Source organism: Miniopterus natalensis, chromosome 2 (assembly GCF_054644295.1).
Source record: "Miniopterus natalensis isolate mMinNat1 chromosome 2, mMinNat1.hap1, whole genome shotgun sequence".
Taxonomy (NCBI): Eukaryota; Metazoa; Chordata; class Mammalia; order Chiroptera; family Miniopteridae; genus Miniopterus; species Miniopterus natalensis.
The window spans coordinates 102,445,411-102,461,450 of NC_142082.1; the positions used below are offsets into that span (position 1 = coordinate 102,445,411).

A 16,040-nucleotide genomic window follows, 5' to 3' on the forward strand; every position below is an offset into this window, starting at 1 on the left:
AGCCGCCGCGGGCCCCTCATAAGAGCGCGGCGCCGCGGCGCAGCCACCGAGTCGGAGCTGGCCGAGTGCCGGGCGCGGCGACGGCGCGGGCGGCTGCGGGGCGCCGCTTCTTCTGCACCCGGAGGACTGAAACTTTCTTGGGAGGTGCCCACCGCTGCGCACCTCCCGAGAGCGCGGCAGGCAGGCCGAGAGGGAGAGGCGGAGGCCCGGCGCCCGTGGGAGCGAGCTGCAGCCGAAGAGGCGGAGGAGGGGAGCCGGCGCGAGCCGCCCGCCTCGGACCCACGCGCAGCCGCCGCCGCCGCCGCCAGCCCGGCAGGCTCCCCGGACCGCGGCGGGGTCCTGGACGGCTGCATGAGCTCGGAGGATTGACCGCAAGTCCTGCGGCCGGGACCGCTGTGCTCCCCGGAGGGCTGCCGGGGCTACGCGGCCGGAGCCATGCGGACCGAGTTTGGAGCTGAGCAGACTGAGCGCGGCCGGTCACTGCACTTGCTGACCGGAGTCCTGCGCGCACTGTCCGGCTTCTTGGCCCCTTCTCGCCGCCCGAGAGGGGAATAAAGGAAGGGAGACCCTCCCCGAATCCTGAGCGGTATCCCGAGATTGCAACCCTGCGGCAGAGCCCTGGCTCCGGGTCCGCAGCGGCGTTCCCAGCGGTAATCCGACAGGAGGGATCGTCCCCTCGGGGATGCACGGGGAGGGTCCTCTCGAGGGTGAAGCCTCCAGGGGATGCGGGACGGCAACCCCGGGGGCCTTCTGAATCTGCACCCGAAAGAAAGAGTTCCATCAGTGCGGACCCACTATCAAGGCTGCCCCCTCCGGACCGGGCCACCCGGCGGAGGGAGGGATGGCTTAGGAGCCTCCTGGCTCAGCAGCCCGGCGTCGCTGGCTCCCGGGACGTCGCGGCGGAGGGCAGTGGCCCGCGCGGGAAGCGCCGCGGCAGGGACACTCGGTGACGAGCTCCCGGCTTGAGCGCCAGTGGGAACCGGATCTCGAGGGCCACGGTTTACTGGAGACTGCGCTGCGCCCTCTGGAGACGCGCGGCCCGCGCCCAGGGTGCCATGTGGGGTGGACGCCTCCGGCCCGCCTCCTCCGCCCGTGTGGCCGCTGCGCTCCTGCGGCTGCTGCTGGCCGCGCTGCTGGCGGCGGGGGCGCGGGCCAGCGGCGAGTACTGCCACGGCTGGCTGGACGCGCAGGGCGTCTGGCGCATCGGCTTCCAGTGCCCCGAGCGCTTCGACGGCGGCGACGCCACCATCTGCTGCGGCAGCTGCGCGTTGCGCTACTGCTGCTCCAGCGCCGAGGCGCGCCTGGACCAGGGCGGCTGCGACAACGACCGCCAGCAGGGCGCCGGCGAGCCTGGCCGCGCGGACAAAGACGGCTCAGACGGCTCGGCAGGTAGGGGGCAGGGCAGGGCAGGGCCCGGCGGGAGGGAGGCTGGCTTCTCCTGGAGGGCGCGGGCCTGGGACCCTGGGGAGGGGAAAGGAACCGGGAGCACTGAGGTTTCAGAAGAGGGTGTTGGACCAGGAGGTGGTGCCTGCATTCTGGCGCAGCTGTTATTGTGTGCGAAATGGGGCACCCGTTCGCCGTCCTGGGACTCAGTTTCCCCATCTGTCAGCTAAAGAGTGGTCTGGCTTGGGTTTTCCCAAGGAAACCACATATTTAAGGCAGGGTGGGCCGAAGACAGCTCCACAATCCTCCAGTCCAAGGAAGGGCCTCTGGGTGCCCCGTCCCATGCTTCCTCTCTCCAGAGGTCTGACTTCTAAAGGTTAGCATCTTGGGGGTACCGGAGGAAACCATGAGGCTGGCAGGGGCACTTCCGTGAGGGCCCCTCAGAAGGAAGGCGGTTCCTCAGGACGGAAGTGGGCGATGCGCTGTGCCAGACCCAGGAGACTCATGCTGTCTAATGTGCTGCTGCACCTCTCCCCTGCCAGACCCCGCCGCTCTGGTTTCTGGACAGTTGTCACCATTTGGACTTGCTAGGTGTGACATCAGAGCCGTGCACAATCTTGCTTTCTGTGGTTTTTAAAAATTATATATTTTTTCAAATTACCAAAGGTAGAGTTGGAAAAATAAACAAGTCCGTGCAAGAATTTGATAGGTTCCGCTTCCTCTTCACAAACCTCCCAGATGGCCTCCCTCCAGGGTTCACATCAAATAAGTGCGTTTGAGAGGGAGGGTTTAGGTTGGTGTAGGGGCAGAGGTCAAATGGCAAGCGTGTCACCAAGAGGCCGTCTCCGCTTTTTTCTGCAGCTGGTTATAGTAAGGACAGGACTTTTTAGCAGCACAAGGAGCCCAGGCTTTGAGTTACCTGAGCTTGGCACTAGTGGCATCTGTGTTTACAGAACTGTCTCCCCCTGGTAAGAGGCAGCTCTTTTCAGTGCTGGTCCCTTTGCAGTCAAGCATTTTATTAGCAAGCCATTCCTAATGTTCCACGACATTGAATCTGAAGAGAGGAGAACTGAGAGTAATTCCAGAAAAGGTGCCATCTTAAAACACAAGCTCAGCCTTGCAGGGTGTGTGGCCATGGAATAAAGCCTTGAGAAATGAGCCAAAGCCGGAACTGCTACTTCTGTGTGTCAGCTAAGTTGGGTTCGTTAATGGTCTCTAAAAAGTTCGGTTGGCTTTGGGACAGATCATAGGCAGCAGACTTCTCATGACACTCTGTGATGTGCGTGGGTGCCTTCTTCACCCTACTTTTTAAGTCCTGTTTTCCTGAAAATTCCGTTCCTCTTGCTTCTCTTCTGAGTCAGGAAGGGCAACATGCCTAATTAAACAGTGCTGAGGGCTTAGAGGAACCCAGCATTTTTTACCCTGTGTAGTTATTTACGCTTCCAATTAAAAATTCTGGAGGGAGAACAGTTATTTCTCCCCAAAATTCATTATGTGGACTTAGGCTGCTTTCAGCTAGTTTTTGCTCTAGTGTTTGGGGTTTTTCTTACTATTATTTCTTTACTTCTTGATGACACATTTAGGACTGGTATCTTAATTTAGAGAATGAAATGTTTATAGCATACGGATGGAAAAGCCCCCATTCACTGCTCTAGTATACTATAGTTAGTCTGAAGTGACCGTGTAATTAGAACAGTCCCACTGTCAGGAAGCCAGCTGTGCTGTAAACTAGCAAGTGTTTCTACCTATTAAAGGGACACTATGCATAAATAGAAGATTTACTCTGTTCAGCATTGATGATTAAGGAAATCTTCAAGTGTCAGCTTTGGTTAAATACTTAAAAAATATATTTTACTTGTAAGGCATTATTTCTCCATTACTTCATGTGCTACTATATTCTGCACTGACTGAGGAAATGTGTGTTTCATGTTTTAAGACTTTCCTAAAATCACTACAATAACTGAACTGTCCATACTTAAGTCAGACAGTTGTAGGATCTATATAGGAACAAGTTGAAATTCTTTAAAAGGCATTTGTCCCCAGCAAGTTATTTACATTCCTTGCAAACTCCTTTTAGCATATTTTAGGAAGTTTTATTTCCAGAGGCAAATAAATCAAAAGCTTTGGTCAGACCCTAGCCATGTCCATTTCCAAAAGGAGTCTGTAAGGCACAGAGGTCAAAGAAGGGTAAGGAAAACCCCACACGCCTGCCTAACTGAGGCTGGTGAGGGTTGGGGTGGGAGGGGGACCTAGCATGGGCCATGGGTGGTGGAAAGGGGAAGTGACTCCTGTGCAGGGAAGTCATTGCAGGCAGCATGGAACAAGGTACTGAGGAGAACTAACGTTGGGAGCAACAAGACATTTGTTCTAGGAAGGAGAGCAGCCCACAGGGAGCCAGGGAGCACCCAGGCAGGCCCAGAGGGCCTGAGGTGGAACAGTCACCCTGGAGTTCCCGACACTGGATTCTGTGTGAGGACCTACAGGGAAAGCCTGCAGAGCGTAAAGCAGTGGGCACCATATTTAACAAGTGAGGTTCATTCTGAAAAATAAAACCGTAAAAGATAAAAAATAATAACTTTACTAAAGTTGGTAGCGAGCCACTTTTATATTATTTTACTTTCAAAAACCCTTGTGGGAGCCCTGGGGATAGCAGCACGGGGCTTCCATAAGCTGGATAAGATACACCCACTGATGGGGGCAGAGAATCAGGAGGGAGGCGCCGGCAGAACTCGTGGGAGCCACTTCTGTAGAATTCCACCCAAGGTTACCAAGAAATTACTTTTTTGATGTGTTTCTGCCCATGTCCTTAACTATTTGGTTGGAAAACACATGAGGACAGGGACTATGTCTTGCTGGTCTTGGCAAAGCAGTGCCAGCTCAGTGGTACAGGGCAGACCCTCAGGAGGGAGCCCAGTTCTCCCACACCTGAGGCACCCTGTGACTGTCCCCTGGAGTTGGTGTTTTTAGAATACTAAAATTTAATATTTATTAGCTGTAAATATTAAAAATTTTGCTTTTGGGGGCTGACCTGCCATGCCTGTCTGGCCCTCCCACCTTTCCTGAGACTCAGTAAAGGACAGTGCATATCATGGGCTGCTAATGAGCACACAGACTGCCCCAGCCTGGGCCCTTCGGTTTGGTGTTCCTGTCACTCATTTCCAATCTCCACTGCCAAGCAGTGATTTTTACTGCATATTTATAGTGAATCATGTTATGTTTTTGTCTTCCAGTCCCCATCTACGTGCCATTCCTCATCGTTGGGTCTGTGTTTGTCGCCTTCATCATCTTGGGGTCACTCGTGGCCGCCTGTTGCTGCAGATGTCTCCGGCCTAAGCAGGAGCCCCAGCAGAGCCGGGCCCCGGGGGGGAACCGCTTGATGGAGACCATCCCCATGATCCCCAGCGCCAGCACTTCCCGAGGGTCGTCCTCCCGCCAGTCCAGCACAGCTGCCAGCTCCAGCTCCAGCGCCAACTCTGGAGCCCGGGCACCCCCAACAAGGTCACAGACCAACTGTTGCTTGCCCGAGGGGACCATGAACAACGTGTATGTCAACATGCCCACGAATTTCTCTGTGCTGAACTGTCAGCAGGCCACCCAGATTGTGCCCCATCAAGGGCAGTACCTGCATCCCCCGTATGTGGGCTACACGGTGCAACATGACTCAGTGCCCATGACTCCTGTGCCGCCTTTCATGGACAGCCTACAGGCGGGCTACAGGCAGATCCAGGCCCCCTTCCCTCACACTAACAGTGAACAGAAGATGTACCCAGCTGTGACCGTGTGACTCAAGGTGCCAGCCGGGCTCCATTACATGACCGAGGAAAACAGGGAAGCTGTGGACTTGGCAAGGATACTCAAAGTGGAAGTCCATGCATGCCGGTGACGTGCACGGCACAGTTCTTTTGGATAGCTTCATTTGCCCCCAAACTGTGTGAAAACGTCTCTCTCTGAATTAGCTTTTCTGGATGTTTTATCCCAGTGCATGATTGATTTATGATGGGAAAGGGCATCACCTGGAGATGCCCATGTTGTTACCAATGGTTGTATGACAAATGCTTGAGCCCTTAAGTGCCCTTGAGGTATGGCTGTCAAAAGAAATTTGTAAACAGATGGGTTAAGGTTTTTATTATGTTATTGTTATTATTTCTTTTGTTTTTTTACTGTACCCCATCAGAATACCTGTTCTTCCCTTTTACCTTGGTCTTTCATAAGCATCCAAGGTCTAGGAGAAGATATTAAGAACACAGTTATTATAAAAGGAAATCTAATTTGAACTCCATGAGATTAGTCATTGATCTCAGTGTTTCACAGGCATTCTTTCTTTCATTGTAAAAGGATATATATTGTCTATTTTTGTGCTTTTTTGTCTATTTTGTGCTTTTTACCTTGTGTAGAGATCTTATTACAAAGTGATTTTCTACATTAAAAAGAGACTGAAAGAAATTGTATAGTTACTTAACTGATGACATTTCAGAACTCTGGGGTTTTAATCTTGAAGTAGTGGGTGGTGTAGTAATAAAGCCATTCATCCCCTTCTTGATTGTATCATCTAATTTTCCAACTTAACAGTGACATCTGAGAAGTAATTAGATTTTTTTATATTGAAATTATAAACTATCACCTGCTACTTCTCCAAGTTACATATGGCTTGGCATTTCTTTCTATTTGGTTTTCAGATCCCCATGTCCGTATAGAACCGAGGGCAGGTAATTACGGTTCTTATAAATGAAGATCAGCATTTCTGCCTAGATCTGATAAAACATTTTCTTGTTTCCCCTATAAATATCAAAGAAATGCTTTACAAAGGTTGAGTATAGCTTCTCAGCCATAATCCGAGACTTGGGACGAAATTTAAACCACAAATATAATTTACTTTGCAAATCATAAGACTTTTTATACTCTTGTTATCGAAATGGCTTATTTTTCAGGCAGTAGGGACTATTAAGAGAAAAGCTTTTCAAAGAGATACTGACTTTCTTTCTCCACAAAGTTAGTTCGTGTTTTTCTCTCCTAGTCCTCAGCAAGCACTGTACTCATTACCAGTGTTCTGAATTATGAAATTGAAGTGAATTTGTGTATCGTATTGTTTACTTATAAGAAATAAGTTCAAGTATTGTGCGAGTAAATTTCCAACTGCTAGCAAAACCAAGATTTGTAATTAAACCATTATAAGGTTGGTCTTTTACACATTTATGTCAGTATCTATTATCTCTCATCTACCCTACCTACCTTCTACCTATACCTACCTACCTACCTACCTGTCTATCTAACAATCTAACATCTATCTCATGACTAAATAATGTAAAACCACTGTTGGCAATTGGTATCAACAAAGATAATCAAACGTTTTTAATAACCAAAGGCAGGGGAAAATAATTTTACTTATTAATAAATATTTTATGGTATGAATTCCTGGGGGAGTTGTTTTTTTTTTGTTTTCATTCTACTTGGTAATTTTAGACGGTCTATTAAACCTGTTAATAGAATAAAATTGCTCAAAATTATAAGTACTGCTTTCTAGAACCAAGAGCCTACCTTTAAAACTAATCAATATCTGGGAAGTTTGTATGTATGTTCTATGAGTCAGTAATATTATTCCCAACATTCTGTGGGAAATGTTGACAACAGGGTTCTTTTGGAATCGTATCAGGCTACATTGTCTTTGTTGGTGGATTCTGACTTACCTAAGGAAGTAAAATTCCTAGAAGATTGGAGGTGAAAGGGACCTTAGAGATCACCAGCCTAGGGATGGCAAACTTTTTTCAGTAAAGAACCAGAGAGTAAATATTTTAGGCTTTGCAGGCCATACAGTCTCGAGCAACTACTCAGCTCAGCTGCTCCAGCACAAACGCAGCCATCATCCATGAACATGGCTGGGGGCCAATAAAACCTTGTTGTTGGACACTGAAATTTGAAATCCTTACAATTTTCACATGTCACAAAGTATCCTATTTTTAATTTTTTTTCATTTTAAAATGTAAAAATCATTCTAAACTCAAGGGCTGTAAAAAGCGGGCAGTAGGCCTGACTTTCTATAGTTCACCAGTCCTTGATTTGGTCCATCCTTCCCCGATGCAAGTGTCCGTCTGCGACAGTCTGACAGCCTTTTCAAAACACAGGCATGAGGGTGCTTATGTAAGGGAGTGCTTCTCTCATATAAGGCTGTCCAACTTTTCTTCCTTTTCTATGTGGTAATTAAATATCACAATAAAAGCAAAAGCACACTTTAATAAATTGACATGAGTTTTTCACTTGGTCCTACTTTCCAAAATACTATATAACATCATTGGATGCACCCTCAGATCTTTTCAATTTTGGTAAAAATGAGTAATTTTAAAATAAAAAATTTCAAATACCTGGTTTAAGTATACCTTCCTTCTTTACTGTCATGAAATCAGAACCTATAAGGTATAATTTACACTCAGTACAAATATTTTAAAGTCTTGGGGGACAAAAAGGGAGCAGTTACAGGTGGGAAAATAGTTTTCTGCTGCATGTTTTCTTCTGTATCTAAACCTTTCTCATCGATTCATGATGGTTCCAGGGGAATTCTGTATCCCTGTTTGTAGGAAAGAAAAATGCTTTGATTTCAAAGAAGATGAAATTAAGCAGGCATTTATGTCCGTTTAAGAGCCTATAAACACACATCTTCTATCATTTCTGCTTCTGCCAGAAAAGTTAAAATTTAACAATAATATCAACACCCAAAGTGGCGAGAAGACCATTAAGACACATGCGTTTGAGTTTAGCATATTTACTTTGCAAGACTCACCTTCCTCTTCTGAATACATTCCTAGGTGCTTGACGAACAAAACATTTCATCTATTACATTTACTTGGAGCTAATTTAAAAAAATCACACCATTTTATTTCACGGATTCCATGACCGATATTTTCTCCGTGTTTTATTACCAATGAGGACTTAGGCTTCCTTCAGAAGCATCTCCTGAGGACACCACGAGGGTTGGAACAAAGCTGCAGGCCCGGGAGGGGGCCGTTGCAGGCGGGCTGGGCCCGGGAGAGGTCAGCGGTGCTAAGGGGCGCTCGGGGGCCCAGGGGCCCGGGGGGTCGGGGGGTCGGGGGGGTCGGGGGCCCGGGGGGTCGGGGGGTCGGGGGCCCGGGGGGTCGGGGGGTCGGGGGGTCGGGGGCCCGGGGGCCCGGGGGGTCGGGGGCCCGGGGGCCCGGGGGGTCGGGGGGTCGGGGGGTCGGGGGCCCGGGGGCCCGGGGGGTCGGGGGCCCGGGGGCCCGGGGGGTCGGGGGGTCGGGGGGTCGGGGGCCCGGGGGCCCGGGGGGTCGGGGGGTCGGGGGCCCGGGGGCCCGGGGGGTCGGGGGGTCGGGGGCCCGGGGGCCCGGGGGCTCGGGGCTGATACGGCTCAGCTCGGCCCCTGCCTGTCGCCGCAGCCACGCCCAGGCCCTTCCCTCTCAGAGACCTTGTCCGTTTCCTGCAGATTCGGGGTTGCCTTTTGCTCACAGTTTCCGTCCCCCCCCCGCCCTCGGCGGGTCACTGGGGTTTAAACTGATGAACACACCTGACGTCAGCGGCCGCTCCTAAGCGCTGAGGAGGAATAAGCGCCTCCTTCCGCGGGCTCAGCGGACGCCTTCCCGCGGCCGAGCCGGCCTCCCACCCGCCGGGGCGGCAGCCGAGGGTGTCACGCGTGTTTCCCGCCCCGCCCGGCGCGCGGGGCGGCATGGGCGCGGGGCGCGGGCCCGCACGGGGTGGCACGCGGGGGCAGACCAGCCCGCGGGGCCCCGGGGTGGGGGCCGGCCCCGGGCTCCCGGCTCCTGCTCAGTGAGTACCTTCAGCACTAGGGGCTCAGCGGGCCTTCTAGGGCCTAAAACAAGCGCGGGTACTTCCCCGGGTCCGCTTGCTGCCCTGGCCTCTGGAGCAGGAGGACCGGCAGCGCCCGAGGCAGCCGTGGAACCCGGGGCGCGGGGCGCTCGCGCGGGGCCGCGGCCCTGACACCCCGGCCGCTCCGGGGGCCCAGAAGGGCCTGGGGACCTGGCCCCAGGGAAGGCTCACCCTTCGTGCTCCGCCTCTGGAGCCCTAAGCAGCAGCCTAAGGAGCAACCTAAGGAGCAACCTAAGGAGCAGCCTAAGGAGCAACCTAAGGAGCAGCCTAAGGAGCAGCCTAAGGAGCAACCTAAGGAGCAACCTAAGGAGCAGCCTAAGCAGCAGCCTAAGGAGCAACCTAAGCAGCAACCTAAGGAGCAACCTAAGGAGCAACCTAAGGAGCAGCCTAAGGAGCAGCCTAAGGAGCAACCTAAGGAGCAACCTAAGGAGCAACCTAAGGAGCAGCCTAAGCAGCAGCCTAAGGAGCAGCCTAAGGAGCAACCTAAGCAGCAACCTAAGCAGCAACCTAAGCAGCAACCTAAGGAGCAACCTAAGGAGCAACCTAAGGAGCAACCTAAGCAGCAACCTAAGCAGCAACCTAAGCAGCAACCTAAGCAGCAACCTAAGGAGCAACCTAAGGAGCAGCCTAAGGAGCAGCCTAAGCAGCAGCCTAAGGAGCAGCCTAAGGAGCAACCTAAGCAGCAACCTAAGGAGCAACCTAAGGAGCAGCCTAAGGAGCAGCCTAAGGAGCAGCCTAAGGAGCAGCCTAAGGAGCAACCTAAGGAGCAACCTAAGGAGCAACCTAAGCAGCAACCTAAGGAGCAACCTAAGGAGCAACCTAAGGAGCAACCTAAGCAGCAGCCTAAGGAGCAACCTAAGTATTAGAAGGAGGAGTAAGTCGTAAGCGTATAAACGAGAGCACCGTCCCGGTCGCTCTGCCTTTGCCCCTCTCTCCCTGGCCGAGGTGGTGGGCTCGGGAGCTTCCATCCTGCGCTGCCTCTCTTATTTGAAGAGCCAGAGATCAGCCGTTTTCCTTCAGCCCATTCATTCCAAAACACTTACATAGAAAATTTCTTTGCCTTCTAAATTTTTAAAAAAATTTAAAACAGGAATTGTGATCCAAGTGCCTTTAAGGGACTGAGTAAATAAAAGATGACAAAAGTTAGAAATTATTAGATTTCCCTCCGAAAATTACAGCAATACACTAGGTAAATATGTTTCAGTGCATTGATTTCCACTTGCTTTTCTTTACCATCTGTTCTTCTATTGATTACTTATTTATTTATTAATTTTAGTCTTAGAGAGAGAGGGAGAGGAATAGAGAGATGCAAACATTAATCAGCTGCCTCCTGCATGCCCCAAACCCCGGCATGTGCCCTGACCCAGAAATGAACCAGGGACCCCTTGGTTCAGGTGTTGAGGCTCAGCCACTGTGCCACACTGGCTGGGCTCCCCTCTGTTCTTCTAGATAGACTGATTTATCAGTGACAAGTGGAAAACTAAAACCCTGGACAGCTACTCCTGTTTGGTATTTTTGAATATTAATTATAGCCCCACAGCACCATGACAGAATCGCTTTGAGATAAAACACAAAGCTTTACGTAGAAAAGGCCATTTTGCTTTTCACACTTCAGTTTTCAGAACGCCTTCAACATACTCAAAATTGAAGGACCTTGACTCAAATCAAGAACAAGATATTTAAAATAATATTTTTAAAACAACTTTTAAATGAGAGACAATTAAAGGGGTAAAAAGTTTATGATGGCAGCCTTAAGATTGATTTTAAACATAAAACTTGTATCTTAATTTCAACCATCTTGAAGTGTAGGTCTTTTCATTTAGAAAAATCATAGGTTACACAAGACATTATTTACTTGGTAGACATAACAGCTGTGGAAGACTGATTGCCATCTGCAGCATGTATATAAAATTACCACATGTGTGTGTACATATGTGTACAGAATGATCACAGGAAAATTTGAAACAGAAATAACTTATTACATGAGGCTATCTCATCCAAGACTCTGTTCTCAATTCTTGACTGATTTTTTAAAAACTGGAGTTTGTTTGCAGTGCTCAGCTTTCCTTGTAATTGGTTCTATGGGACTTCCTCTGAAGTTGGAGGGACTCTGGGTAGAACCCATTTCTACTGCTTAGGTGTGGCCTTCACCGTGCTTTCATGTCTCTGAAACTCAGTGTGCTCTCTGTCAAAGAGGTTAGTGTGGGGACAAAGGATATGACATAGCACAGTGTTAGTGGCATCCAGTGTTTTTATAATATACATACATATAATTTAACTTTTCAGTTATTTTAAACCTGCCCAGTATAGAGAAATGCGTTATTTATATTGACAAAATATGTCAAACATATATAGCTCCTTATATCAGAACTAGCTTAGGAGAGTTTTCTCATTTTTATTTCAATAACTAATCAGTTTTCCTTGAGTTGGTCTGAATTTCTTACGTTTTAGGTTTGCTTAAGAGCCATGTACAGAATTGGCTTTCTCTGACCCTTGAATAAATACCACTCTTGGTAATGACTTAAGTAGCCTGTCTTGTTTCTCTGTAAAGTCACAGGATTTTCTCCTCCCTCTATCTCTACTAGGTTTGGCTATTCCTACTGAGCCTTCCTACTCTGCCACTTGGCACCTCTCTGAACCAGTCGGGGTCCAGTAAGGGACCCAGACTGAGTCACTTTATTTTAATTTTCTACTGACTTGTAACCTACATGAAGTAGAGCACTCAAATGAATGACTAGATAAACCATCACCCAGATGAAGAGAAAGAAAGAATCCTATTGATAGCTCCCTTCAAAGATAAGTGCTCTTCTGATCTCTGTCATCATAGATGAGCTTTGCCTGGGTTTGAACTCATGTCAGTGGAATCACACAGTATATACTCTTTCGTGTCTGGCTTCTTTCATTCAGTGTTATGACTAATGTTGAATGAAGCAGGAGTTTGTTCCTTTTCATGGCTGTGTAGTGTTCCGTTATATGAATGTATCATAACTGTTTATCCACTCTCCTGTTGATGGACATTTGGGTTATTTTCAGTTTGGGGCTGTGAGGAATGACTCAGGAACATTTTTAAACATGCCTTTGGTGAGCATAAACACTCGGTTCTCTCGGGTGAATTTCCAGGAGTGGCACTGTTGTGTTATAGGGTTTATGTGTATTTGCCTCAGTAGATATGGCCATTGTCACACCAGTTATTATTTTTTTAATCATCACTTGAGGATATGTTTTATTGATTTGTAGAAAGAGAAGAAGGGAGAGAGAAACATGAATGTGAGAGAGGAACATCAATCAGTTGCCTCCCAGACACTCCCAACTGGGGACTGAACCCACAACCTAGGTATGTACCCTGACAGGGAATTGAACCTGAAACCTTTTGGTGTATGAGATGACACTCCCAACAGCTGAGCCATCGGGCCAGGACTCACCAGTTATTTTTAACAGAGAGAATTTGTATAAGGAATTGGTTAAACAGGTGTTAGGGAACTGGAACAGGAAAAGGGCACACTGAGGCAACACAGACATAGTAACCGCCTGAAGCAGTTACCACCGCCAGGGCCAAAGGAACAAAGGGAAGAAGTGTGGGGTGTATTAGAATCTCGACTCTTGAAGAAAAGGCCCTGTCATGTTCACAGAGGGGGCACCTGCTAACTGGTGCCCCTGGGGGACACAATGAGGCTGATTCTGGGAATGCCAAATGATTTCTTTTTAATTTTTTTTTTTTAGTTAATCCTCACCTGAGGATATTTTTTCCATTGAATTTTAGAGACAGTGGAAAGGAGGGAGGGGGGAAGAGAGAGAGAGAAAGAGAGAGAAATGTCAATGTGAGAGGGACACATTGATTGGTTGCTTCCCACCAGGGTCAGGGATGGAGCCTGCAATCCAGGTACATGCCCTTCACCCCAAGATCCTTTGAGCCTAAGATCCTTTGGTGCACAGCCAATGCTCTAACCACTGACCCACACCGGCCAGGGCCAAACGTTTTTTTGAAAGCTGGAAACTGGCAGCAACCGCCGCCAGGGCGAAGCCTGGGACTTTGGAAGTCAGTAACTGGCGCCCTTCAGGCTGGCCCCCTGCGGGTGACTCGAGCGGCTCTGACGATTCCCCGCAGCGCTTCGATGCGTGTGCCCGGGCGTGCGGGTCCAGCTGCAGCTGTGCGCAAGGCCGGGGCTTGAACTCAGCGCAGCTCACACGCCCCACCTCAACGCAGAGACAGAAGCTCGGCGCTCCGCCAGGGCTGGCTTCAACAGCGTTCCCGGGGTGGCCGCATGGATGGGGACTTGGCAGACGTATTTTAGGTGGAGTTGGATTCAAGTCCCCCTTCCATCTCTGACAGCTGTGTGACAATTCAGGACATCTCTCTGAGCTCTCGTGGGTTAGAATGGGACTCGTGGTCACGTCTCCTCTAAGGCCAGTGGGGTGGATGAAGTGACATAACAGGGCAGTGCCTGCCACCAAAGCTGCCTCCTAACAGGGCCTTGCTTCGGTAGGCTACTTTCCCGGGGTTCTGGCTTTATGTAAGTGGGATAATTTTTGGTTAAATTTTAAACCATCTTTAAAATATTACCTGGCCACATTCTCCTGGGATCTTTCTGTTGTTCCTGTTTTCATGTTATCTAAAATCCTTAGAAAGCGGGCTATAGGAACTGGAAGCGGTAGACATTGGGGAGGGGACAGTGTCTCTCTGTTCTTTCACAAACATTAGTGTAATTTCTCTTTATTTTCATTCAAATAGCACTTGCGTGCAACCTTAAGTCACACAACCTGGTACTTTATTTAACTTTGTCCATGTCCCTTATATGTCAAGTTCCCTGAGGGTAGAAAACAAGACTTGTTGCTGAGTGACTCCTCAGCACCTAGTATAAAGCCTACATACTCTATGCAGGTGGTTAATATTTGTGGAGGGAGAAAAAATATTTGAAAGTCGAGATTTTAAGGTTTTCAAAATAAATTTTATAAGAGGTATCCTTAGGCCATGCCAAGACAATACCATATTTATGTAAAGGTAGGATCCAGTGTAACTAGGCATTATGTAGACTAGCACACAGATTTTCCTTTGATTATAAATTAAAAAAAAAATGTTTTATTGATTTTAGAGAGAGATGAAGGGAGAGGGAGAGAGAGAAACATAGATTCGTTGTCTCCTGCTTGCCCCTCCTGGGGATCAAGCCCCCAAGCCAGGCATGTGCGCTGCCCGGGGACCCAATGAGTGGCCTTTCAGTGCACAGGACGACCCTCAGCCAACTAAGCCACGCTGACCAGGGCACAAAAATTTTCAAATAGCAGTTCAGTTAATAATGCTTGAGTTAGAACAGGAACTTTAGCCTTATTTGCTTTGTTCTTGGACCCTTCTTATGGTGACCTTTGTGAGAATGATATTTGCTGCTTCTGTCTAGATTTTAATCACAGAATGACTCCAAAAATTTGATCCCACAGAACTAACTGAGGACGGCAGAAGTTTAAAATCACCAGAGCCATCTTAAAACAATTTCTTTTAATACTAAATGGGAAGGCTAAAAGCAATCTGGAGTGGATTTTTTTCCAGCTTTTATTATTAATGTTCTCATTTTAAAAAACCAGTACAGCATTTCTATGTTAGTTTTAGTTTTAAGAAATTTTAAATCTAATGAGAGGTGCATTGGAACAGAAAGACTCCTTGTTGAATACTTAAGGATCAATAGTCATTCAGCAATCATTTACTGAGAAGTATCAGAACCTTTTTTGATTCAGCGACTTCTCTATTTCACAATGTGGTTATAAGAAAAAAACTGTGCTTGACAAATGGTATTTTAGTTCACATTCATCTCTGTGATTAGTAGAAAATGAACTGGCCAGGCTGGAACCTTACGGCTACAGTGCTCCTTGGACTGCATTGCAGATGGCGGTGTCAGTGCGTGCTGGTGGCGCTGATTTGCTGTAGAGGCAATGCACAGGGAGGCCGCCCATCTGGACATCAACCACAGGGGCGTGGCTCCTGAAATGCATGCACACCTTTTTGCACTGAGGGCTTGGTAAGTGCATTCCCAGGTTAGTATCTCAGAACTCTTTAATAAACTTAATAGGGTGAGAGTCAGGTATATATTAATATATTTTTATTGATTTCAGAGAGAGGAAGAGAGAGGGAGAGATAGAAACATCAATTGTAAGAGAGTTATTGATCGGCTGCCTCCTGCACACCCCCTACTGGGGATCAGGCCCGCAACCTGGGCATGTGCCCTGACTAGAAGTAGAACCATGATGTCCTGGTTCATAGGTCAACGCTCAACCACTGAGCCACACTGTCTGGGCAGAGTCAGATGTATATATGATTGCATCTTATCAATTGGGAAGCAGCGCCAAAACCTTTTCTTTATTTAATATTTATTGTCACCATCATTGATAATGCACAGGGGAGACATTTTATGGTATCACTTACAAGATGTTTTTACATCAATGACCTCATCCTGGATGAGACCTTTCCCTTTCCCTGAGAGTCTCCCTGGATCCCCAAAGTCACCTCATCTCTACTATCTTAGCAGTTTGTGTACACTTCACTTATCACATTGCGGTAGAATAAAAATGGCTACAAATTCTTTGAAACTCCTTCTGTGGAGAAGTGGGGTTTCAGACCCTTGGATCTGGGTGGGCTATGGGGCTTCTGCACAAACAGAATTTTGGGAAGTGATTCTGTGCCTATTCCAGGCCCAGGCCTTAGAGCCCGGCAGCTTCTCCTTCCTGTCCCTTGGAACACTCACCCTGGGAACCTGGAGCTGCCACCTAAGAGTCTGACTACCCTGAGGACATTGTGGTGGAGAGACCATGTGGAGAGGCCTGGA

The 16,040-nt window shown here is 48.5% G+C and overlaps 1 protein-coding gene across 1 annotated transcript; it reads left to right on the top strand.

The window, feature by feature from the left end:
- The first annotated feature begins 250 nt into the window (after positions 1-250).
- On the top strand, positions 251-7,029 carry SHISA2 (shisa family member 2). The gene is made up of 2 exons (XM_016224796.2): positions 251-1,389; positions 4,614-7,029. The coding sequence occupies exons 1-2, from the start codon at positions 1,056-1,058 to the stop codon at positions 5,165-5,167; spliced, it is 888 nt and encodes a 295-aa protein (XP_016080282.2). The 5' UTR covers positions 251-1,055; the 3' UTR covers positions 5,168-7,029.
- The last annotated feature ends 9,011 nt before the right edge of the window (positions 7,030-16,040 follow it).

Excerpts from the sequence above, each read along its gene's own strand:
- SHISA2 (XM_016224796.2), top strand. The coding sequence starts at position 1,056 with ATGTGGGGTGGACGCCTCCGGCCCGCCTCCTCCGCCCGTGTGGCCGCT. Across the intron at positions 1,390-4,613 it reads CGGCTCAGACGGCTCGGCAG|TCCCCATCTACGTGCCATTC; the intron begins GTAGGGGGCAGG and ends TTTGTCTTCCAG.